Raw genomic sequence first — 25,382 nt, forward strand, 5'->3', positions numbered from 1 at the left:
CTACGCTCATGGGAGAAGCTGTGCTGTCGGTATAGGTAGCATATTCACTAAGTGTTACAGCTGTGCCGCTGCAGCCCTGTAAGTATAGACAAGCCATGAGATTCTTAAACCTCTTATCTTTGAGCCTGCCTTCTTAAACCTGACGAATCCGTTACCTCTCAGCTTAAACCTGCTTACGTCTCAGAGTCATCCCTGAGCCAGAGAGTGTGATGTGTCATTAGAGGCAATTACCTGTAGCTCTTGTGATAGGCCCCTCCCTATTCAACCAGGGTTCACCCAGTTCCCTAGCAGGGCAGGTGATCCCAAGGGAAACAGTCTCTTCAGGCTACTCAAATGTGACTTCTTGGCTGGGAGCGTTCATATTGCCCAGCAGTTCTGACAGACTGCTCCAGCTCGCCATTGCTCATGCTGAATTCAGCCTGTTCTTACTCTCTAGCCTGTTCCTTTTTCCATGCTAGCCAACCTGTTCCAGCTTATATCTGCTCCTGCCTCAGCTGGCTGCCTGGCAGTTCTGACATAGGTCCCTCTCTAGCTGGAGGCTGCAAGAAATTTGCAAAGAGGTTACTATAAAGCTATACAGTCCAATCATCTTTCCCATAGAAAAACAAGTTTTCTCTACCAAATACCTCTCTAGCAAACAAATCCTCTCTACTGTAATGGTTTAGCTACCTTTGTCACTGTGCTTCTTCTCACTGCTTGAGCTTGGGAAAAGAACAAGTATTTAAAGGGTCTGTGGCTCCTTGCACCCCTACCAGTCACTAGCTTGCTTCCCAAGTACAGTACTTTCAGGTTAATTTAGGGATGGTTATTGAGTTTTCCCTTGTTGTTTCTTTGACCTGAAGTAAAATATTTTAAAGACCAGATCTCTGAAGTGGCTTTTTTTTTTTTTTTTTTTAATTTAAGATGGAGCACTCATTCAGAGGACAGGTTTCAGAGCATTCTCATCAGAACTCATGCTCCCTCCATGAGGTCCACTCCTGTCATTGAACCACCCAAAACCACAGACAGCACCCACCCACAGAAGCCAGTGATCTTCTAGCTGGACTCCTTCACTTTCAGTAGAAGGTAAAAAATTTTAGGTGATAAGAGAAAGAGAGGGGAAAAGAATATGATTAGAGGAGAATAAATGTCTGGAATTTATTCCTCTTGACTTTGGGCTTCTAATAAACTGAACACCCAAAAAAAAAAAAAAAAGCAAAAGGGCCCACTTGGTCTGCGATGGCCTGCTGCTTTGTTACATTCTACAGTAAAAGTTATCCAAGCTGAAACTAACACATTTTCCTTGTAATGATTGGGAAAACCAGTAATAAATTTAAGTGGGCTTTCTAGAGCCCTGAAGGAACCCTTTTGAAAATTGTCACCAAACTGAAGGAAGAAGTAGGGAGATTTCTCTGACTCTGATTTTAATCACCCTTGACAAAAATGCTTATTCTTGAATCCTGGGCCCCATAAATATACACTTTTTTGCCTTTGTAATGTTTCATATTGTGCTATTACATATTTTCAAACGTATCTGGGGGTGGTTAGGATGAGAACTCTTGGGACCTACCTCCAAGGTTTTCTCTTTTTCCCCACCGATTTCAAATTGCACTCGATAGAATGATACTTATTGAATACTGTGCTGCATTGTCAATATACTGGGGATATATTTCAGCAATAATACACTTCTAGCAAAGGGGATAATATAAATTTAGGAAAGTGTTCATATACATTTATTCCCCAAGTGGCAAAACAGTTTTTTCTTAAATTCTGGCAGGCTATTAGTTAAGTGGTGAGTAGATCCTTTTCAATATATATGGTAGTCCTGGTCCTGTGAATTGAAGTAAAAGGGAGCTGTTGGCACTCAGCCATTTAAAGGAATGGGTTTCATATGTGTCATTGACTTGTCGGAGTCATATCCTAATTTAATTAATCTACATTTTTTGGAGAAAATAGTTTACTTGGATGCTCTATTTTGAAACTAGAATTAATAAGAGAATCAGAATTGCTTCGGTTGTTGTAAGCTGTGGACTGATTGGGGTTAGATATCCCAGCAAAAGAGAAAATTTGCATCTTAAAGAACTATGGTCTCATTGAAATTCTTCTCATGTATAATTACAGAAAACTGAATAAAAAACTTTTAACAGTAAGCAACTGGCAGGCTCTGTGACATTTCAAGCATGTTAAAATCGGAGAGAAATGGAGCTTTAGTCTCCTCCTCTTGCATTACGTCTTTATTTGAACAAGTATCCTGTTTCTGTTAGTTTCTTAAATGGTCTCAGGAGCTTATTTATGCCTGATCCAGACAAATTTTTAGCATATTTGTTGTGGAGAGTTTGTCAGAATGGCTGGCAGCGAAGAGACCCTTAAGAAAAAATTGCAAGATGAAAATGAAATAGCAGAAAGCCACGAAACCAGGTAAAGTAACTTTGAGAATTTATACTAACAAACAATCTTTATTTCACAAACCCTAAAACTAAGGACCTGATTCTGCTCCTGCTAAAGTCAACGTGAACCATATTCACTTAATGTTAACTTTACTATTTAATGCAGAATGACAAAAGTCCTTTGTTGAAACTAGAAAGCAAAGAAAACTGTGCCAATGATTCTGAATTGACAATCTCCTTTGCTAATCCATAGACTGTCTGAATTTTATTGCTACTAGCATTATTCAGTTCAGACTATGTCCTATCCACAGTGAAATAATTATCAAAATTTTACCAATTCTGTTCTGGATCTCTGGATCACAGACTGTCCCTTTATAGTATTCTGTGCGTTTATTTATAAAAATAGTCAGTTTGCACAATTTTTTTTATTTGAACACCACCTGTGTCCAGTGGCATAGTGTTCACTGCATAAGACAGAAACCGTTAAATCCAGAAATGGGTGTAGCAGTGATTTTGGGGGATGGGGAAACAGTGATCTGAATACTGATGTGAAGATTTGTAGTTCTACAAAAATTGAAAACAGTTCTGTAAAAAAAGAGTATGGAGTTGAAAAATGGCTTAAAAGTTACTTCAACCTTAGGGCAGCAGTCACTCTCAGCGTAATGTGATTTTTTTTTTTCTTCTCCTTCAGCATACATGTATGTAAAGCAAGGCAAATAGTACTGTAGAACTGGCAGCCTGCTCAGGGTGGGCAACAGCCAATATCAATTAATTTCAGAATCTCAAAATTAAGTCTCGATTTTTTTTCCAATACATGAAAGAGCTTGGTTCCTGATAGACACCTTATTCTAGACTTACACTAAGCACTGACAAATCAGCACCTTAAAACTTTGTTTCAATAAGATTCATTTGTATTTCCCTTTTAAGGTTTATTTTTCTTCCCACCCCTTAAGTTCTTTATTTTTCATCTGGAATACATGACTGCTAATATTTCTAGAGGCAGAAGTAGTGGTTCTCTCTATTTCACAGTTGATATCGGAGTACCTGCTGTGGGTAGCTTAATGTAACTTGTGTTTTTAAATTTGTACATAAGTGAATAAGGTAGAATCCTGACTCTGTTAAGGTCAGTGGAAGTTTTGGCATTGACTTAATAGGGACAGAATTTCACCCCAATCTGCCATGGAAACAAGCACTTGATTAAATATAATTTGAAGGAAATTCAGGTTAGGAACCTATCAGTGGACTTAAATATTCCAAGCTGGTATTAGACGTATCACATGAAGGACTTAGTCTCAAGGGTGGATGAAATCACCATCCAGACACACCATTCTCAATACACTCCTTATTAGCCAACCTATTGGTGCAATGTGTTTAAAACCTTATTTCATATTAAACATTAAAGACTTTTTGCGAAAAGTCATCTTTATTACATTCAAAATATTTACCTATGTTCCATCAAGATGCAGAGGACTTAGGATTCAGTAAATAAACCATAGGTGCAGGTCTATTACAAATGTACCAAACAAATGGCCCAAAATCCAGAAAATATAACTCGGTGCATAAAAACATAACAGCCATCCTGGGTCAGACCAGTATCCTGTCTTCTGACACGCCAGTGCCAGATGCTTCAGAAAGAATGAACAGAACAGGTCAATTATTAAGTGATCCATATCTGTCATCTAGTGCTGACTTCTGGCAATGGAAAGCAACTCAGTACATTGCATTGTAAAAAAACAAAACAAAAAACTTCTCCACAAGCAATAGCTTAGTCTAGCAGTTCTAAAAACTGAATTATGATTCAGACGGTCAACTGCAGAAATTCATGGCTAACTGCTAGACAAAAGTATATAATTCTATGTGAAATTCCCAGATCAAAAATTTCAGTAAAATGGAAATAAGTTTGTATAATTAATTTGTTAAAAGAATCGTTATTAGAACCTTGCACTGAAAATCTTCTAACTTTTTGACCATTTAATGAGGTTAAACCCAACTCCCAAGTGCCTGGAAATGCACAGGTAAGACAGTCCAGAAACCCTTAACTGTGCTCCTGTACCATTTTCATGTATCTTTGATTTATATACTAGCAGCTGGGAATATTTTGAATCCCCCCTATTCCACTCTGGGCTGTGAGAAGTCCATATTTAGGAGTGTAGACCTATTCAAATCAGAAAGTTATGTGAAATGTAAATATGGACTTTTGGAAATATCCAGATTGTGACTGTGGATAACCTGAACTAGGCCTTTCCCCTCTTGCCTGTTTAGATGAATGAGCCCTGATTTTGGTTTGTATTCAGCAATGCAGTTAAGTTCATGTTTAACATTACAGTCAATGGGACTTAAGTACATACTTAAATGTAAGTATGTACTTAAGTGCTTTGCTGAACTGGGGCCTCTGTGAGCGACCACAGAGTGGATGGGTAACTGTATGATTTTCTGAGGGTTATGATGTGTGACTAACAGGATGCAGTATTGCCAGTTCTTGTTTTGGTTTTGTTTTGGTCACAACTCTAGCAATTTTGGGATTTTTTTAACCTTTTCATGTAAAAACATGAAGAAAGGTTGCTAACTCATGAATTTTCACATATTCAAAATGGCTACCACCTCCTATTACTGTCAATGGGGCTGAAGCCAGCAAGATGGCCACCATTTCCCAGCTGGTTATCAGCTTGCGGAAGTGAGGCTGCCCTTAATAAAGTTGTCTGTCACCTCTTGCTGTTTTCAGCGAGATTGAAGCTATGCTACCAGGTAAAATGGCTGTCCCTGTGTATTTTAGGGGGCTAGACAGGACATGGACTGTGAGGAGGTGCAGAGCCACTGAAAAGTGAATGAGGGGAAGGGGTCACTGGGAAGAGCAAGAGGCAGATTTAGGGGTTGCAGCAGAATGATGCAGGGGTATGTGGGGCAGGAAGGAGGCTGAGAAGTTGTGCAGAGAACGATGAGGGAGGTGAGAAATAAAAGGGATTGGATGCCAGGTTTCATAGCATGGAGGTGGAGGCAGGTAAAGGAAGTCCCCTCCGAGCAGCCAGGGGAAGGCACGTTGCCAACTCTTGCAAATTGATCACAAGTCATGGGATTTTTAGTAGACTGGCACCTAGATCACTGCCTGCAGTAGAACAGGAGCAGACAGACTGATCCATCTCTTGGATGGGAAATTGCATACGAGAAAAGAGACAAGGGCATCCTAAGAATTTTACCTCAGGTTTATTAATTTTAGTTCACCAGTCTCTGTTTTATGACTTGTTACTATGATTTCATGGGGAAATTTGAAACTTAATTTAAGAGAAGATTGTGAAATGAGTGACATTTACTATAAGTTTGTTGTGTCCCACTAAAGATGGTGGACTATTCCAACTATTATTAGTCAGTACCTCTTTTCCTGTCTGATCAGAGCAGAAGGGAATAATTACAACTGTTACTATTACTGTAATGAGGCTCTTCCCAGTGACCCCTTCTCTTTCTCCAGACTCTTTGGAAATGTGTGTAATAATTATTAGTAATGTCTACCAACAGTTTTGGGTTCCATGAGACTGTCCCACTTTGACCCACTAAACCCCATGTCCTAGTTGAAGTAGATCATTTCCTGCATTCAGTGGCACCCATAGCCGTACATATGGTGTGCATCATTGGCAGGGGCAGAGCTAGAGAGGGCAGCAGTTTCAGCTGCTCCTGGGCATGTTCAGCCTCCTTGGGCATGTTCAATGGCTGTAGGGAGCTCAGGAATGGGAAATGACATTGCACCTGCTTGGGCTGGAAGGTGGAGGCTGACTGTGGCATGGGCATGATAAAGGAGGCACTGGGACCAGGGGCTGCAGTGGAGATGGGACCACAGGGATTGACAGTGACCAAATCCTGCTTGGATTGGAAAGGTTGGGAGGTATGTAATATAAGCACAAACCACACTATAGATGTTTTCTTAACATAGTGTTCATATTATTACAATTTTAGTATTTTCTGTAAAGTCCATTACTGTAACCGTTAAAGGCTTAAAATAAAGTGGTGAGAACACCATGAATGTGAGTTCCAGCAGTACATCTTATTAGAACAACGGCCTCACCTTTTCTGTAAAAATGAAATTGGATTTTATATTTCCTGTCATCCACTTTACATAAGTGTAAAACTCTAGATGATAACTTGTGTGTCCAGGTAGACTTGCTTTACGATCAAAGGTAATTTCGTTAATTTGGGCCATTTTCAGGCTAGTGCCTTCTTGTATCAAGGATAATATGTATTCAGAAAGTATTATACATTCTCATAAGGGCAAATGTATACATTAGCCTTTTGCGCTGATGAATAATATTGATAACCTCTTCAATTGAATTGACTTCTTCTCGAATCTTAACGTAGCTAAAACAGGAATTTCTCTCTTAAATTATATTTTGTCCAAAAATAAAAATCAGAGGTTTGACACTTTGTGTAAATATCCATATTATAGGTTACTCATAAAATCTGTGCTTTCTGCAAATTACAGATAAAGACTCTTGTTCAATCTTTGCATACTTTTACTCAGCAGATGTCCGGGATGTTGATACATAAGCAAAGAAATTTTGTTCACAGTGGTCAATAAATATATGCTAAAGGAGATGATGAATCAAGAGAAAAAGATGCTGATCTGTGACTTTTGGACTTTAGGGGGGCAGTTTAAGCCTCTCAAATTTTGCTTTCATTTTAGTAAAGGGGAGTTTTGCTTGATTTTTAGTTTTGTTTTTTTTTTTGTTTTGTTTTTTTTTCTTCTGTTAAAAGGATATTGGTGACACTGGAGTTTCAAGGACTGGAGATAGTCGTCTCAAATACTTGAGATACATATGCTTCTGTGGTGACACTTATAAAGAAACTGGCATAGTACTTTGATCCCATCAAACAGTGCCACCTATATATAGGCTTGAGTTTGGGCAGTTAAATTATATGCATAGCTCTGTGTGTGTGCTGGACACAGGATTCTAGGCTTATATGGTATCCAGAACTCTGATATTAAGGAAGATGAAAGTGCAGAATTTGTGGAGGGAAAAATACCTTCTGTGACATGTTTTTGAGTCTGGAAACTGGGCTGCAGTTACTTGAAAATGGATGGGGAAGAGAGAAAAAGTATTATAATAACTTCTGTATAGCCATTTGTAGAGAGTACAATGAGGCTGAGTTGGATAGAATTCATCACTGGAGAGCTGGATTTCTGCTGCATAGGTCAGAAGGGAGCAAGCCAGTCTATTACAAGATCATTCTAGAGTTGTGTCATACACTTTATCGTCCGAGTAAAGCCTTATTTCTTTTCCATGCTCTCATATAGTTTTTAATAATGTACTAAATTTGTCTACTTACCAAACTAAAAGGAAAAGAATCAACTTATTTTTAGTGACTAAAAAAGAGATTTTTGGTCCTTTTCTTGCAAATCAAGATAGCTGTTTCCACTTCAGGATAGGCTATTGTTGGCAGCAGGAGCATAGATTTGTATGTAGAGGTGTTGTCCCCCCCACCCCCAAACTATATACAATTTTTGTTTTAGTAGTTTACAATTCCGATTTGATTCCTAATGTGAGGTAGAGCCCTGCAGTGGGACTGGGATCCCATGGGTCTTGCAGGACCTGCTGCCATAATAGCAGGAGCAGGATAAAAATTCAAGAAACAATCCGGGAATGGGTGGGAGTGGGTATTGGGTGGGCGGATGGGGCTGGGAGTGGGATTAAAAATATAATCCTCCCATGCCACAAACACATGAACATCCCAGCCAGCAGCCACCACTTTCCAGCTACCCAGCTCTGAATTTCTGCTGCCCTTCAGAGCAGGGTGGCTGGGGAGGGGTGGCTCCTGGCCCCCCTCAAATATAGAAGTCAAACTATGCCTGTGATTAGCAGCCTCCCTTTTATAAAAGCTATTAGCTACTTGTGAACTTTAGTAGGCAGTAATTTTTTTATTTTATTTTGTTCTTTAAGCTTAATGTAGCTTTTACATTGCATCCGATGAAGTGAGCTGTAGCTGACGAAAGCTTATGCTCAAATTTGTTAGTCTCTAAGGTGCCACAAGTACTCCTTTTCTTTTTACTTTACATTAGTAGTTTGAGAAAGTTTGTTTCAGTATTTATGAAAAACAAGTTTGCACAGTCAGCGATAAATAGCTACTACTACTAGCTTGTAAATAAGCTGAGCCTGTTGACAGGATTAGTAGGTGTGGCTATTTGGACTAGTGCAAGTGTGAGAGAAATCTGTTTAGCATAATTTTGTCTCCTCCATAGAAAGGTAGCCTGGATTTCTTATAATTTATCTTGTGGCCAACGTGGTTTCCTCCGTTACATTTGTGACATTGCACTCCCTGTGTTTTATGGAAATATGCTTATGAGTGTGAATATGATGTAACTGGAATATGCTTTATGCAAAAGGTCTCTTGTAAGGTATCATAACAAAGGTTATAATCTACTGAATGTATTCCTCCTATTTGTATATAGGTATTATTCTTGGATCTGAAGCTAAAAATATGAAGTATAACTGAGGTTCTATTGTAATTATGCAAAGGCTGGCCCATTAATGGTGGTTTAAATCTTGATGGCTCCCATTGACCAGGACAATTGGTTGTAAACGGCTCTGTTTACTTACAAACCTTCCAGTGTACATGGGGGGGCCAGCCCAGGAAGAATGGAGGCTGGAGTCTCACAGGACATGTGATCATGTCACCTCATACTGGAATCCATCCTAAATCTGGTACTTTTCCATTTAGGAGGGGTGGGGACCCAGAGAGACAAAAGATTGCCGCCTTGTGACAAAACCATAAAAAGGGGTGAAGCAGGACAGAGGTGGCTGCGAGTCTTGAGAACACCCCTGCTTTCCACCTAAGATGTCTGCTGGAACTAACAAGGACTGTACCAGGGGAAAGGATTGGGCCCAGACTAGGAAGGAGTCTAGTCTGTGAAAGAAGCTTATTGGAACATCTCTGAGGGTGAGATATTATCTGTAATCAGTTTCTTAATGTATTAGGCTTAGACTTGCATGTTTTTGCTTTATTTTGCTTGGTGACTTACTTTGTTCTGTCATTACTTGAAACCACTTAAATCCTACTTTTTATATTTAATAAAATCACGTTTTTGTTTGTTAATGAACCCAGAGTAAGAGATTAATATCTGGGGGAGCAAACAGCTGTGCATCTCTACCAGTATTATAGAGGGTGGACAATTTGAGTTTACCCTGTATAAGCTTTATACAGAGTAAAACGGATTTATTTGGGGTTTGGATCCCATTGGGAACTGGGTGTCTGGGTGCTGGAGCTAGGTGACCTTCTGATCTGTTTTCACTTAAAGCCTGCAGCTTTGCAGGCATGGACCACACCTGGGTCTGTGTTTCAGCAGGCTAGCGTGTCTGGCTCAACATGACAGGGTTTTGGAGTCCCAAGCTGGCAGGGGAAATGTGCTCAGAGGTAATCTCAGCACTTCAGGTGACAGTTCCAAGGGGGACTCTGTGTGACCAAACCCATCACAACATTATTTATGTCCATTGAGTTCAGTCACTGGCCCAAGTGGGTGCATTATCTGGTACTAAAACTCATTTTAGTGATGGCGGGTTTTTTTTCTTCTTCACATATTTCTGTATACCCTGTGATGAGACACAGGGGTTATACAACTCGGGAGCTTCAGGGCCATATTCTCATCTTGCATTGATGTAAAGCTAGGGTGACTCCGCTGTCTTGAGTGTTTAGAATTCTTACTGCAAACTTGTGGTCTTTAAACCACAGCCCCTCCTGCAAGGGCTAACATTACAACAGGAATTACCAAAAAGAATTCAAGATGATTCAGCCACATTTCTTCCTGGAATTGCACCTTGCACTACTTGCACCTGCATAAGGAGGGCACAATTGAGCCCTTAATATAATATAAATTAAAGATATCTGCATGTTTGCATATTTATTTAATGTACCTAAGGGCTCAATCCTGTCTCAGTGGCAGTTGAGAATGTTTAGTACCTAGTAGTAAAGTTGGGTGAAACTTTTTTGGTGAATAGCAATTTCACCAAAAAATGCATTGTCACAGGGTAGCACTGGCCTTTTGACTCATCAACTGCTTCCCAGTTGGGTTTCAAGGGATGGCATCTGAGCCATAAAAATGGGGAAAGAGATAGTGGAGGGTTCAGTCTAGAGAAGTGCACATGAGAGCTTCAATGGGGTGAGAGATTAGCAAGTGAGAGCCAGGAAACTATAGAAAGAAGCTGCAGGAGGCTCCTGGGGGAAAGCTGAAGGTAGAAGAGCAGCAGAGGGGTTTGCTGGTGGATCCCTCTTAACCAGGGGCTGGCCAACTAGGGCTGGAGATGGCTGAAGGCCAGAGAGCAGCAGAGGAAGTTGCCTGCTGACTTCTAAGCTGGAGAGCCAAAGCTGAGTGCCAGAGAGGGCTGATGGCAGAGACCAGTGAAGGAGACATCAGTGGATAAATCCCATGCTGGAGAGCTGAAGGCCAGGGAGGGTGAGGGATGCTCCCCTGGTGAGAATGAACTCCAGCAGAGAGGCTGTGGTCATTCCTGCTGGGAACAGCAGGGTTGTGATGCATCTGGAAGGCCTGAGGTGGTTGTCCTGCAGGACCCCCTGGCTTGAAGTGGTTCCATTATATACAGGGTTTACAGTTTGGTTTAATGGCTCTCAGCACCCCAGCTAGAAAAAATGGTTTCAGCACTTCTTTGGTCCTCTCCTATCTTTCAATCAGGACCAGAAGTGCCCACCTGTGGTGGAAGATGCTGGAGCATGCTAGGTGCTTCGTCCAGGGCTGGCCTTATGGGTGGGTGGCTGTCCTGGGCACAATGGTCAGGTAGTGCTGTGGTCCAGAAGCAAGATTGGGGTGGACCTTGGTTGCAAGGATGTGGAAGGGAGCTTAGGGCAATGGGGCAGGGGAAGCAGTGGGGCCTGGGGACAATAGAGGGTTGGGGAGCCCAAGGAGGCTGTGGAGGTTAGGGAGGGGATGGGTGGGGAGCCCACAGAGCTTAATTTGTTCCAGGGCTGAGCCCTGGCACCTCTAGGCTTGGCAGTCAGCCCCAGCACCTCTGGGCTTGCCATGTCAGTTACACATCACTCAGTGGCCAGAGGAACTTCCTGAGCCCTGGCACCTCTTGCATTACAAATTAATCACTGGGATCCAGGGAGTTATCTTGGGCCAGGGGGGATGGGTGGGGAGCAGGGATGATGTGTGGGGCCAGGGGCAGTGGCTGGGGGACTGAAGGAGGCAGCAGGGGTTGAAGGCAATGGGGGGGATGAGTGGAGAGGATGGGCGGGGAGCCTAGGGAGACAACGGGAGCAGGGTGGGTGGGTGGGGAATTCAGGGAGGTAGTGGGGGCTAGGGATGATGGGGGGTGGGGTAGGTGGGGAACCTGGGAAGGCAGAGGGGGCTGGTGCACCAAAATGCAAGTTCGCCCAGGATGCCATTTTTCTCTGAGGTCAGCCCTGGCTTTATCAATAGTGTAAAGATTGTGGGATTTTAAGGACTGCATAAACTGGGTGTGAGAAATGGACTATGTCTGGGACTTTTAGTAATAAGCTGGTCCCAAAGAGGGAAAGTATTGAGACAAGAGAGCTGTTGTGGAGTTAGTGGGGACTCTGAAGAAAAGGCAACTAAGGAAGTCCTTTGTTCTGCCACAACAGGACACTTCAGGCAGGCCTGCCTTATTACATGCATTTTGAGGGGCATTGAATCTTATCCGCATTTTGGGTCAAATTTGGCAAATATTTTTGGCTGAAAAAAACTGGGAAGAAAAATTTCAGAAATGTCAAAAGGTTGGTTCCCCCCCCCAAACATTTTTCTAAATGGACTTCTTTGACAATGTCAATTTAAAATCAATCAGAACGTTTTGTTTGACCCAAATATTTTTTGGTTTTGTTTCTCCAAAGTTTTTCTTTAAATCTAGTTTTGGTTTGAAACTAACCAAAAATTTTCTTTTTAATTTTTCTGTTCAACCACCGAACCAAAAAATCAATTATTTGCTCAGCCCTATCTAGTGGGAGGCACTACAGACCTTGCAGGTTTGGCCCCAGATATTCTACCTGAATCTATTGGACTGTGAATAGTGGAATGTACTTAGAAAATAAATGTTGGGGAATGTATATACTAGGAGCTTAACTGATGTTCAATGATATCTTCTTAACAATTGATCTTTTGCTGTGTTAGGACACACTGGCCAGGGAAATTGGGTTTATGAGAGCATCTTTTTCATGTATTCTAGTATTGGTCTCTTAAATCATTTTGGTTTTTGAACAGTTTGAGAGACTTAGTATTTCAAATTGTCCTCAAGAGAAGTAAGCAGTTGGATAGGAAAGCCATGTTTGATCAAAAAGTTCTGTAGTGGATAAAAATGGCATATTGTCTAATTTAGTTTAATTCATTACTAGGCAAATTATAAACACATGTTCATTTATGCCAGGAGCGCCACTGAAGGCAACAAAAATTCACATATGAAGAAACTATTTGCATAAGTAAAAGCTTGCAGGATTCAGTCCTAAATTACTAAAGACAAACAAGTAGACATTGCACAATAATTCAGGTATGATAAGGGAGTGGAGTGATTAATGCAGAGGAGGTACACCTACTGTTAACAATAAATAGCAATCAGTAGTCAAAAGCTTACTGCCTTTAGGAAAGCAGATTGTAGAGTGAGACCTTAAATGAGCTAGCAGCAAGAGCTGCTGAGTAAATGAAAGCTGCTGCACACTGTGGAACCTGATGTGGGGAAAACACAAGCAAATCTTTCAGAGTGGAGAAGCAGCTGCCCCCAGGAGGAGCAAACGGAATCACTTCTAGAAGAAACACATGAGTGATAGAAGAAATTTGTTAACTGGGAGACAGACACCCCACACTAGAGGTTCGCACATTCCATCTTAACCCATCTTCAGGGTAATGTAATTTAATACAAAACAAACAAAAAAAAAATCCCTACACTAGTACAAGGATAAGTTTCAGAGTACCAGCCGTGTTAGTCTATATTCGCAAAAAGAAAAGGAGTACTTGTGGCACCTTAGAGACTAACCAATTTATTTGAGCATAAGCTTTCGTGAGCTACAGCTCACTTCATCGGATGCATACTGTGGAAAGTACAGAAGATCTTTTTATACACCCAAACCATGAAAAAATGGGTGTTTACCACTACAAAAGGCTTTCTCTCCCCCCACCCCACTCTCCTGCTGGTAATAGCTTATCTAAAGTGATCACTCTCCTTACAATGTGTATGATAATCAAGTTATCTCACAAATCTTGGGAGACAGGCCAGTCCTTGCCTACAGATAGTCCCCCAACCTGAAGCAAATACTCACCAGCAATCACATATCACACAACAGAACCACTAACCCAGGAACCTATCCTTGCAACAAAGCCCGTTGCCAACTGCCCACATCTATTCAGGGGACACCATCACAGGGCCTAATAACATCAGCCACACTATCAGAGGCTCGTTCACCTGCACGTTCACCAATGTGATATATGCTATCATGTGCCAGCAGTGCTCCTCTGCCATGTACATTGGTCAGACTGGACAGTCTCTACATAAAAGAATAAATGGACACCAATCAGATGTCAAGAATTATAACATTCATAAACCAGTCGGAGAACACTTCAATCTCTCTGGTCATGCGATTACAGACATGAAAGTTGCAATATTACAACAGAAAAACTTCAAAACCAGACTCCAGCGAGAGACTGTTGAATTGGAATTCATTTGCAAATTGGATACTATTAACTTAGGCTTGAATAGAGACTGGAAGTGGCTAAGTCATTGTGCAAGGTAACCGATTTCCCTTGTTTTTTTCCTACCCTCTTCCCCCACCCCCCCGACATTCTTGTTAAACCCTGGATTTGTGCTGGAAATGGCCCACCTCGATTATCATACACATTGTAAGGAGAGTGATCGCTTTAGATAAGCTATTACCAGCAGGAGAGTGGGGTGGGGGGAGAGAACCTTTTGTAGTGGTAAACACCCATTTTTTCATGGTTTCTGTGTATAAAAAGATCTTCTGTACTTTCCACAGTATGCATCCGATGAAGTGAGCTGTAGCTCACGAAAGCTTATGCTCAAATTGGTCAGTCTCTAAGGTGCCACTCATGCATTGTTGGGTTTTTTTGGGGTCATTTGACTTTTAAAACAAAATTATTATGTTGTGTGGGGTAGAGAGTGCTTCCAGTGTTTCTGCAGTGGTGGAGGGAGGTGCTAAGCCTGTACAGTTCATACCGCTTTCAGGGCGTGTGTGTGTGTGTGTGTGTGTGTGTGTGTGTGTGCGTGCGTGCATATACAGAGGAATGGGTTTTTGCTACTCCTTTTAAAAAAAAAAAACTAGCCTGTGTTTCCCTCCATGCTCTCCTCGTGGCTCTGTCCAGAGGGTAAGAATGGAGTAGGGTTAAGAGATTCTTAGTAACACAGTTCAGTTTAGAATTTGAAATATTAATAAAATTGGAAATACACAAAGGTATTTAAAAAATTCTCTGTAATATTACATTGTGTAGTCAGTCACTTCTAAAGCAGGGGTTCTCACAACAAATTTTTTGGTGGCCTCAAAATGCAGCCACCAACTCTTGCTGGTGGCAGCTCTGACAATTTTTCCTAAAATTCTTAATTAACTTTAGGAAAAACAAATAAATAGGCATACATATACATGTCCAAATCATTATAATTTATTTATGTAGGGTATTTTTTGAAGGCTTAATAATAAAAATATGCAGTTATCTTTAGTCTTCACTGAACCTAAACAGAATAGAAACACAAATAAGGTGCATTGCACATTCTTGTCTTTTGTTGTTGTTTTTTTTTTTTGCTTTTTTGGTTGCTTTTTTAAAACTTGCTAGCTGGTAAGTCTGCTGCTGTGAAAATTGATATTTGTATGTTCCTTTTCACAGCCTCCCATCTAGCTACTAAGTCTGCTGTGAAGAGAGATATTAACAAACATACAAATATCCATTTTCACAAGCAGACTTACTCAGCCCCATCAAGGTGGGGACAAATTAAGCCCTGGATGGGGAGGTGGGTAGGGAGGCAGCAGGGTCATGGGGGGATGAATGAAGGGTCAGAGGAGGCAGCGAGGGCTAGGAGTGATGGGGTGGGGTGGTGAGCCAAGGGCTGGTACCTGTGGTTGGGGTCCAGAGCCTGAAGCTCCACGACCGGATCCTGGGATCCCATGGTTGTGGATGGGGCCTGTGCCTGAAGGAGGCAACAGGGGCCAGAGGTGATGCTGGGAGGGGTGACCCCAGGGCCAGCACTGTGGCTTCTGCCACCATGTGGCCAGGGCTCCACACCCAGAGCCTACCACCACAGAGCTGAAGCCCGAGTTCACTGTCCCAGGAAGGTGGGGAATTCACACCAGCTGCCTGCTCCTCTGGTGTTTGTGGCTCCAGAGGGGAGCAGGGGCCAACCCCTGCTTGTGGCCCTGAAGGAGGAGCCATTGCTTTGCCCTTGCAAATCACCACCCAGAAATCTGTGACTGCAGAAAAACCACTGGTGGCTGAATTTGAGAAACACTTTTCTAAAGGCTCCACTCATTGACCATTAAGAGGTCTGCTCATGGAGACTCTGCAGGCTGCTGAGGTTGAGCTACTACATAAGCTCTTTCTCAGTGATGGGAATCCTGCACTGCTGCCTGGAATATCTGGCAGTAGGAGAAAAGTAATACTGGCATTATTCTAATGTTTCTAAAACCATTTTAGTAATGTTCATGAATCATTGGACACCAAAGCTTTTTGCTCCCAATTTGGATTGTCGGTGTTTTTTTTTTTTTAAAGTATAAATATGAGCATTGTTGATCACATCAATTTTTACAAAGTACTGCACTATACCAACTATGCCAGCCAGCAGATCTGGCTAGGCACACAGGAGAGCAGATGCTGCAACTTCTCCAAGTGTGATGCAATGGGCTTGATTCTCCAGTGCCTTGCAGCTTGTGCCATCATTTACACCTGTGCAACATGGGCATAAAAAGCTCCCAAATTCAAAGCCTCCACTCATTTACAATGCTATCACTGGTGTAATGATGGGAGAATTCTGATTCTATAGCATTGTGTAGTCCTTGATGTTTGTGCTAGGTGGATGCACAAGTGTGATGCAATAGAGGACCCGTCTCATTGTGCCTGAGTCAGCCTCCTGGAGCAGGGACTTAAAGGCTCAAACAACCCTTAATACTTGAAGTAGCCAGCTGGTTTTTGTTCCAGTGGCCATTGTGTTTTACGTGTGTGCAAAGGCAAGTATAGAGTATACGTTGTTTGCAACCCTGCAACAAACTTCTGTGGAGGGGTGAATTTCATCCTTGTGATAAAGATTCTGTTGCGTTGACAAAGTTGTTTTTTTTTTAATTGTTTGTACCAGGTGCTAGATTAATAGTATTTGGAACTAAGAGTCTCTGCAACTTGTTTTTAATCCCTTTAACAGATATAGTACAGATATCAGCAGTGAAATCTTCCACATACTGTATTACCAACATGCTCACAATTTATACTTGTACAATTCATGTCCGTTCTGCTGTGACTGCCAACAACAGGTCAATTAGTGCCCAGCGTAATGATGTATTTGATATTAACTTTATTCAGTAGATTTGGACTGAGATTTCATAATCTAAACCATGTGAAATGATATTAACTTTATTCAGTAGATTTGGACTGAGATTTCATAATCTAAACCATGTGAAATGAGAGTATCAGCCATCAGATAAGAAATGCTTTCAGTCACTAGTGTGGTCATATTAGAAACAGTGACCAAGAGGTGAAAAGGCTCCCCATTCCCAGGAGCCATATAATCTCTCCCTTATGTAGTATTTACTAGCTGACTTTTAAAGTTACTCTATAGATAACTTTTTTATAACTGTGTCTTTTGTCTTAGAACACTGACAGATAAACAGAAAATCTCAAAAGAATCACTAACTTATTCTGAGAAGATCCAAGATAAAGGCAAAGAACCCCCAGGTAAGCAAATAAAGGACATTTGTTTGAAAACTTGGGACATTACCGCTTGTTTCATTTGTTCCAGTGATAGTAGTGACTGGAGAAGTCATGATATTCTGCATGATTTATTAAACAGGGAAGAAACCTGAATTGAGAGAGAAATTTGCATTAATAGCATATTATGGGTAGTGGTAGCTGCCCCATATTTAAGGGATCCTTTTCTAGTAATCTCCTACTAGTGTGTTCATTTGGCCTTTGTATAGTCTTGCAGATTGTACTGAATGAAGTTCATGGCTGGGTGTCACATGCATGGCTGATGGGATGGTGAGGAGTGATGAAGAATGAAAATAAAACTTTAACTGTGGTAAATCAGGGTGACTCAAAACTGCTGGGAGGTTTGTGTAAACCCATGTGACCTGACCAATTTCACCAGGCTGCAGAGTGGCCTTCGTCTGGCTTTGGGAGAATTACTACATAAAAGTGAAAAAATTAATCTAATTGTAGGCAGAATCTCACAAGGGTCCCCTGTTAGCTTTGCCGCTGCAGCCTGTTCACAAGTTTTGAAATAATAGGAACCCTTACAGAATTGTATGTATTAGGCAATAACAGTAGACTGTAAGATGAAGAAATGGAGGTGCTCCACAGGAATCTTGTAAGCAGATTTTTAGCTACAGAAAAGCCATTCTAGGCTCACAGAAAAGGGTTTTTATTTAACAAAGGCATGGACAGCTGGCAGATTCATTCTGTAAAGCCAATTACAAATTAGAATAGTCAAATGTGGTCGCTAATTGTCCAATGTTCAGAGTTCAGAAATATTTGATAGGACCTTTTGGGGGACACATTACATGTATTGATAGTTACTAAGGCTCTGATTCGGCTAAGTACTTGACATGCACCTGACTTTAAGCACGAGTTGTCCAAATACTTTACTGAATCAGGGCCTTATGTAAGTTTTTGTTAACTTTGTTTTGCCATTTTGTGTCAATGAACCTGTAGCAGGGTCCAGAGTCCATGTTAACTTTCTGCTTGACAGATAACAAACTTTGTGTTTTGAGATCATACACAAGTACAAGTGCTGAGTCACAAGGGAAAGTTGGGGACTGAATGCTCAAGAATGTTCTCAGAAGTTATATAGGAAATAACTATAATGACAGTCACCTGGTCCGAGAAGAAAGCCTTTAAGAAGGGAGAGCACCACACCCAGTTGTTACTCTCTAGGTATACAACCTAGTTCTAGACAGTAGGAGGGAATCCTGTTTGTTTTTTAGTAGAGAGTTTTTCTTTTGTTGTAATCGGTGGACACTGAAGTTTAGAAATATAACCTTGAGGGATAAAACTGCTGATTAAAAGATGGATTCATTTTTTATTACTGAGCCAGCAGATCCACTCTATCCTGTCTACAGTATGGGGCCAGGCCCAGATTTTGATATCCACTGAACCGATATAAATCCAAGTAACTCCACTGAAGTCAGTGAGAGTTGCTTACTGGTTTAAAACTTACGTAAGTAGAATGAGAATGGGGTCCAATTCTAACATAGTTGGTCTGATTCTCCTCTCATGAATGCCAGTTTTACATTGGTGCAACATAACTGACTTTAGTGGAGTTACTACTGATTTACCTCAGTTGTAAGAAGCCATCCAAATTGACTAATATAATATTATAAGATTTGTTTTTAACTTATTTGCATCCCTTCCCAATTCCCCTGGGCCAGATACTGCTCCTATTCAAGTCCATACTAAAATGTGTGTTGACTTGAACAGCCCGATCCTGTTCTTACTGCTCTCTTGGGCCTCGGTTTCCCGCACCATAAAATGGGGATAATTCTTACTCCACAGGTGTGTCATAAGTCCAACTTAATTAAAGCTTGTAACATGCTCTGAAATCCTTGGATTAAAGATGCTATAAATATGGGTTTGGCAGAATTAGATTTTTATTCTTGTATACAGTAGAACTTTGGGAATGGAGGTTGTTCATAACTGAAATGTTCATAACTCTGAACAAAATGTTATGGTTGTTCTTTCAAAAGCTTACAACTGGACATTGACTAAATACAGCTCTGAAACTTTTCTATCCAGGAGAAAAATGCTGCTTTCCCTTATTGTTTTAGTAGTTTATGTTTAAGACAGTACTGTACTGTATTTGCTTTTTTTGGTCTCTGCTGGCTGATTGTGTACTACTGCTTCCAAATAAGGTGTATGGTTGACCAGTCAGTTCATAACTCTGATGTTCTAGTGTAATTTCAATAGAAATGTCAATGTTTATTTTTAAGCATTTTTTTTCTATTTTCACAGTTGCAGGAACTAAGGGGGGGATGGTGCGATTCAAAAAGTTAAAGCTTTATAACCGTTACAATACAAATAGCCTTAAATCAGACTCAGATATGTTCTCAAGCAGCATTTCTTTCTTTGCCTATCTGTAAATTTCAGTGATCATTGATGAAAATATTTTGTCATTGGTTTGTGTGTAACATTTATGGATAAAAATCTAATCCTTCCACACACATATAAATGTACAAAGTACTATGATATATGCAGTGCTTTTCATCTTAAAGGCTTTTCACTAATTGACAAGCATGTGCATGGGGATCTAGTATTTGTGCGTCAGCTGTTTATTTGCATATGTGTGGTCTTTCCCCACACCTTTTAAAATCCTTCTACTGTTTCTGGAGCCTATGGAAAGAGTAAACACAGAGGAAAATATTTTATTTTATTGCTGCTCAATGACATCTGCTATTTATTCAGATTCACATGGAACTCAAAGGCCTAATAATCGTGATTTATCATCTCCATTATTCTACATAAGAGGAAGGTTGAGGGAGAAGTCAAAGTCCCAGACTTTCAAACTCCTTTCCTTAAACTTAAGCACGTAACTCCATTTGTAGGCAATAAAATCAATAAGTGGACTGATTTTCAGAGGCGAGACGTGTCGGGAGGAAAGAACATTGGTTAAGCTGGAGTTCTTGCAGTCTTAGAGATTCACATGACTGTACTCTTAGCAAAAATGAGAGGACTTCAGAACAGTGAGGAATCCTGGCTGATGAGGAGCACCTCCTGAAAGTGCTGAGCACGGTCATGTCCCATTAGAGTCAAGTATCCTTAGCACTTTGCAGAATCATCAGGTTTATCATGAATGGTAATGTTTTACAAGGTACATCGGGATTGGTTTTAGGCATAGGCTAACTAAGCAACTGTTCAGGGTAATGCATTTAATGGGATATCCCAGAATAGAGCTTGGAACTGTTGTGATCGCTCCTCCATTGGTCAGTCCCACACTCAATTTCTCAGTCTACCAATTGTTTCTGCTGAACCATGTGCAATAGTCACCTTTGGGTCTTATATCCATCCCAGAATCTGTCTCACTTGAATGTCAGAATTCTGCACCCTAGAATCATTTACATCCCAGAGTTAAAGTGATTTGTAAATATTTTTGTGAATAAACATGGAGGATTCACTCCCTTATTTTTCTTGGGGGGGCTTATAGTTATTCACCAGCATGCAGACACTCAGCCATTGGATGGCTGAAAATTTGTACCAGAAATTGCATTATTTTCTATTTGTTATTGTTTAAAAAATTTTCAGCCATTCAATCAGGCAGTGGAAACAATACTATGTGTCATAGGAGTTCAGTCATACACCATGAAAAGTGAATAGCAAATAGTCAGTAAACAGTTTACAGAAAGCCCATAGGCTGTCATAAATTCATATAAACTATTTAGCAAAATTTGTGAATGATACCTATGTTTGTATAAACCAGGATCAGTTCTTGAATGACTTGTAAACAAAGTCAGCTAAGCTGTTCAGAAAATAAATAATTTAGACAGCTACTCAAATTTGTTTTATTTAAACTGTTTTTCCCTGGAGAACTGGGTTTTCAGCTAAACAAATTTTTTTCATAAAAAGCATCTGCTTTCCATGGGAAATTGGTGGTTGTTGTTTGTTGTTGAAAAACCCACTGCTTGAAAACTGAAATATTTGTATTTGGATCTGCCACTGTGGTGCCTTGAGAGCTGCTGTTCATTTGCCTTATGTCTCCCATTCTCCTCTAGGCTCAGGCTTCCATGAAGCACTGCCTCCCCACCAGAGGGAGAGACCACAGTACATCCCAGGAAATTTAATCCAAGCAGGGAGCTCGGCCCACAGAGAAGAATTGGGGGAGGGGGGGGAGGGGGCCATGAGGCACCCAAACTGCAGTTCCTAAAAGGCATGTCTGAATCAAAATATTTTGGTTCTCAATACTTTGGGGGAAAAAATCCTTCCTCAGGGGGGAAAAAAAATTCTGACCAGTTCTAATATGCAGTGAATGATTCAGCCAGCTGTCCCCAGAATCCAGACAAGTAATCTTTAATCAGTGTCATGCTTCAGTAGGGATAAAGTGACACAGAAAAGTGCCAAAGGGGGCAGGAGCAATCAGAGCTACAAGAAGAGGGGACACAAACCTTGCCATCTACTACACCAAGGAATTTTAGGATGCACTTAGTTGTGCAAACCCCGTTGAGATGAAATGGTCATTTACTTTGCTGATGGACTCAGTGTGTCTACATATACAATTTGCTACGTCATAGTGCATTTAAAAAAAACCAGTATGAAAGGGTCATTTTTTAGTTCCACATTGGTTTCAGTTAGTGCTCTGAGTTCATCACCCGTCTATACCTCTAATACAATTTGATCTTCAAACTATGCCTAAAGAACAGGAGTACTTGTGGCACCTTAGAGACTAACCAATTTATTTGAGCATAAGCTTTCGTGAGCTACAGCCCACTTCATCAGATGCATACTCACTGTAGCTCATAAAAGCTTATGCTCAAATAAATTGGTTAGTCTCTAAGGTGCCACAAGTACTCCTTTTCTTTTTGTGAATACAGACTAACACGGCTGTTACTCTGAAACTATGCATAGTATGGAATCATAGAATACCACGGTTGGAAGGGACCTCAGGTGGTCATCTAGTCCAACCCCCTGCTCAAAGCAGGACCAACCCCCAATTTTTGCCCCAGATCCCAAATGGCCCCCTCAAGGATTGAACTCACAACCCTCGGTTTAGCAGGCCAATGCTCAAACCAAGTAGTTCAACTATGCATGGTACTTATTTTGCTTTTCTGAAAGTGAATAATCATCTTATTCAGCCTTTAGCCAGTAGTTCCTTCCCAGGCTCTTTCAACGTTAGCACGTGCTTCTGCTATGTGGGAGCAGAAAAGTTCTTTTCATTTGCTGCTGCTCTTACAAAGCCCTCTAGGAAACAGAATAATCAGCGCCTTTAGAATCCTTTGGTTTATTTTCCAGGATGCAGAGCTATTTTCAGTTTTTTTCTACAAGCAGTCACATTAGACACTGAAAGGGTATTCAAGTTCATATAGCTGTATACACGTGTAAGGGACTGGGATGTAGGCAGTCATGTCTAGTGGTCAGAGCTGGCCTGAGGCCTACCCACCAGGGACAGGATTCACCAGGCCTGAGTTGGAGGAATTGCAAGGCCAAGTTCCATAAACAAGAGTCTGGGTTAGTCAGGTCAGGGTCAGAGACTGGCATAGGCAACACATGCAGAGGGGGGATATGGCATCTCACACCGCCCCCAGATTTCTGCCAGGATGGGAGTTGGGCAGAGTACTGCTGAAGGGACGTGTCTGGGAAAGGCACCAGCAGTAAGTGCTCCTGCTGAGCCCTACTAGTTGTCACCCAGAGCAGAGAAGTGAGGCTGGACTGACAGCACAGCTCTGTGCCAGAGGGGGCACGGGGAAGTCTGCAGCTGCAGTTACCTGCTTGGGGTGAACGGAAGGAAACTCAAGGTGTCACTTGGGGCAATGGGAGAGGGTTGGCAGCAGGGCCCAGGGGAGCTAGGGCTGGGGTGGGGAGCCCAGGGAGGTAGTAGGGGCCAGGATCAATAGGTGGGTGGTCTGGGAGAGTCAGCAGGGGCTGGGGCAATAGGGAGGTGGGTGGGGAGCCCAGGGAGGCAAAGGGGGGCCAGGGGTGATTGGGGGGGATGGGTAAGGGACCAGGGGAGGCAGCAAGGGCCAGGGGCAATGCAGGGGATGGATGGGGGACTGGGGGAGGCAGCAGGGGCCAGGGCACCAAAATATAAGTTCACCCAGGGTGCCATTTTCCCTAAGAGAGATAAGCAGGGCTGGTCTTAAGGGTGGGCAACCACCAAAGAGGCGGTGGTCGGGGGGGTGCCATGGTCAAGAGGGTGTTGCTGAAGGGTACCTTGGTAGTCAGCAGGAAGCGGACCATGGCTCTGGTGAGAAGGGGAGGGAGGGTCTGCCATTGTGCCCAACCACCCACCCAGCCGTTACCAGTCACCTATGGCTGGAGATCAGAGGTAGTACCAGGTTAGAATCAAAAGGCAGGAATCTGGGTTGAAGTCAGGCTGGAGTCAGAGATCAGGAGACAAGGCAAAGTCTGACGTTGTAGCAGGCCAAGATCTGTGTGGTTACCCAAACAACTTCCTGGGCCAACTCCTGGGGTTAAGTGGAGGCACTTGTCCAATCAGAAGGCAGCAGGATACAGACACTCTGGATCTCATAGGTGGTATTTCCTGCAGCACCTATTCTCCACAGTGCTCCCTGACCATGGCCTCTTGGTGGTACTGTGGAAATATTAGTTACCCCAGGCTCTGCAGACCTGGTTTCCAGTCTCCAGATCCTCAGAATATGTCATAGCACTGCAGTGACTCAGCCTAATCTCAGTGAGCCTGATTCTGTTCTCAGTTATGCTGGTGTGAATCAGAAGTAACCCCACCAAAGCCAGTGTAAAACTTGTACAAGTAAGAGCAAAATGAGTCCCAGGAATATTCTGAAGTACATTTTAGTTGGTGTGGATAATAAAGAGAGTAATGTGATATTTAACACTTGTTTCTGGAGAACTGTTGAGCTATATACCACATCTGCAGTGAGTAGAAATTTGGAGTTTTCTTTTGAGACACGGATCTAGAAGTGTTGCTAACATGTTCTCTTCCCTTAAAGATGTGCTTTTGCTATCTCCATGAATACAGTAGATTAGAAAAAACATATTCTGGCTCTGTATTGCCTAATGTTTCTTCCAACAAGGAGTCAATCTGCTCTAGAAGTCCAGCTCTTCTTCACCTGCTTGAAAACTAGAACACAATACAGTTGTTCTTCCTCCTATGTGCTTGTGATATGTAGCAGCAGGAGACCCATAATTGCATAATCAACAACTTCCTAAGTGACCAACTCCAAGAGATAAGAGAAATAACAATAAATATTATGACTGGTGGAGAAGAAACCCTGAGTCTTGCATCTTGTCAACATAGACATGAGGTTGTATCTTTCAGTGTTCTCCTTGATGGTTCAAATATATAGGACAAGAGCGTCTATTGATTTAGATTTCAGAGTAGCAGCCGTGTTAGTCTGTACGCACAAAAAGAACAGGAGTATTTGTGGCACCTTCGAGACTAACAAATTCATTTGAGCATAAGCTTTCGTGGGCTACAGCCAATTTAATCGGATGCATGCAGTGGAAAATACAGTAGGACGATTTTATATACACAGAGAACATGAAACAATAGGTGTTACCATGCACACTATAACGAGAGCAATCATTTAAGGTGAGCTATTACCAACAGGAGAGAAAAAAAAACCTTTTGTAGTGATAATCAAGATGGGCCATTTCCAGCAGTTGACAAGAACGTGTGAGGAACAGTAGGAGGGGAAAACAAACACAGAGAAATAATTTTACTTTGTCTAATGACACATCCACTCCCAGTCTTTATTCAGGCCTAATTTAATGGTGTCCAGTTTGCAAATTAATTCCAATTCAGCCTGACCAGAGAGATTGAAGTGTTCTCTGACTGGTTTTTGAATGTTATAATTCTTGACGTCTGATTTGGCCAATGTACATGGCAGAGGGGCATTGCTGGCACAATGGCCAAACTGGACAATCTCTACATAAAAGAATAAATGGACACAAATCAGACGACTATAGACCTAAAAGTCGCAATATTACAACAAAAAAACTTCAGAAACAGACTCCAACGAGAAACTGCTGAATTGGAATTAATTTGCAAACTGGACACTATTAAATTAGGCTTGAATAAAGACTGGGAGTGGATGTGTCATTAAACACGGGGAAATAGTTTTACTTTGTGTGTTTTTTTTCCCCCCTACTGTTCCTCACACGTTCTTGTCAACTGCTGGAAATGG

General features: G+C 41.6%; 1 protein-coding gene across 4 annotated transcripts in view; it reads left to right on the plus strand.

The window, feature by feature from the left end:
• The first annotated feature begins 2,180 nt into the window (after window positions 1-2,180).
• The window catches only part of ACSBG1 (acyl-CoA synthetase bubblegum family member 1), a 66,936-nt gene continuing 43,734 nt past the window's right edge, over window positions 2,181-25,382 (plus strand). For 2 of the 4 annotated variants that reach the window (XM_084641332.1, XM_084641333.1), the window contains exons 1-2: window positions 2,186-2,397; window positions 17,168-17,250. In XM_084641332.1, coding sequence (XP_084497458.1) covers window positions 2,324-2,397; window positions 17,168-17,250 — 157 coding nt within the window. In that variant the 5' untranslated portion in view covers window positions 2,186-2,323. Of the gene's footprint in view, window positions 2,398-17,167; window positions 17,251-25,382 lie in introns of all 4 variants that reach the window. The other 2 variants (XM_084641335.1, XM_084641334.1) reach the window with 2 other exon arrangements.

Source organism: Lepidochelys olivacea (genome assembly GCF_965140295.1).
Source record: "Lepidochelys olivacea isolate rLepOli2 genome assembly, chromosome: 10".
Taxonomy (NCBI): Eukaryota; Metazoa; Chordata; order Testudines; family Cheloniidae; genus Lepidochelys; species Lepidochelys olivacea.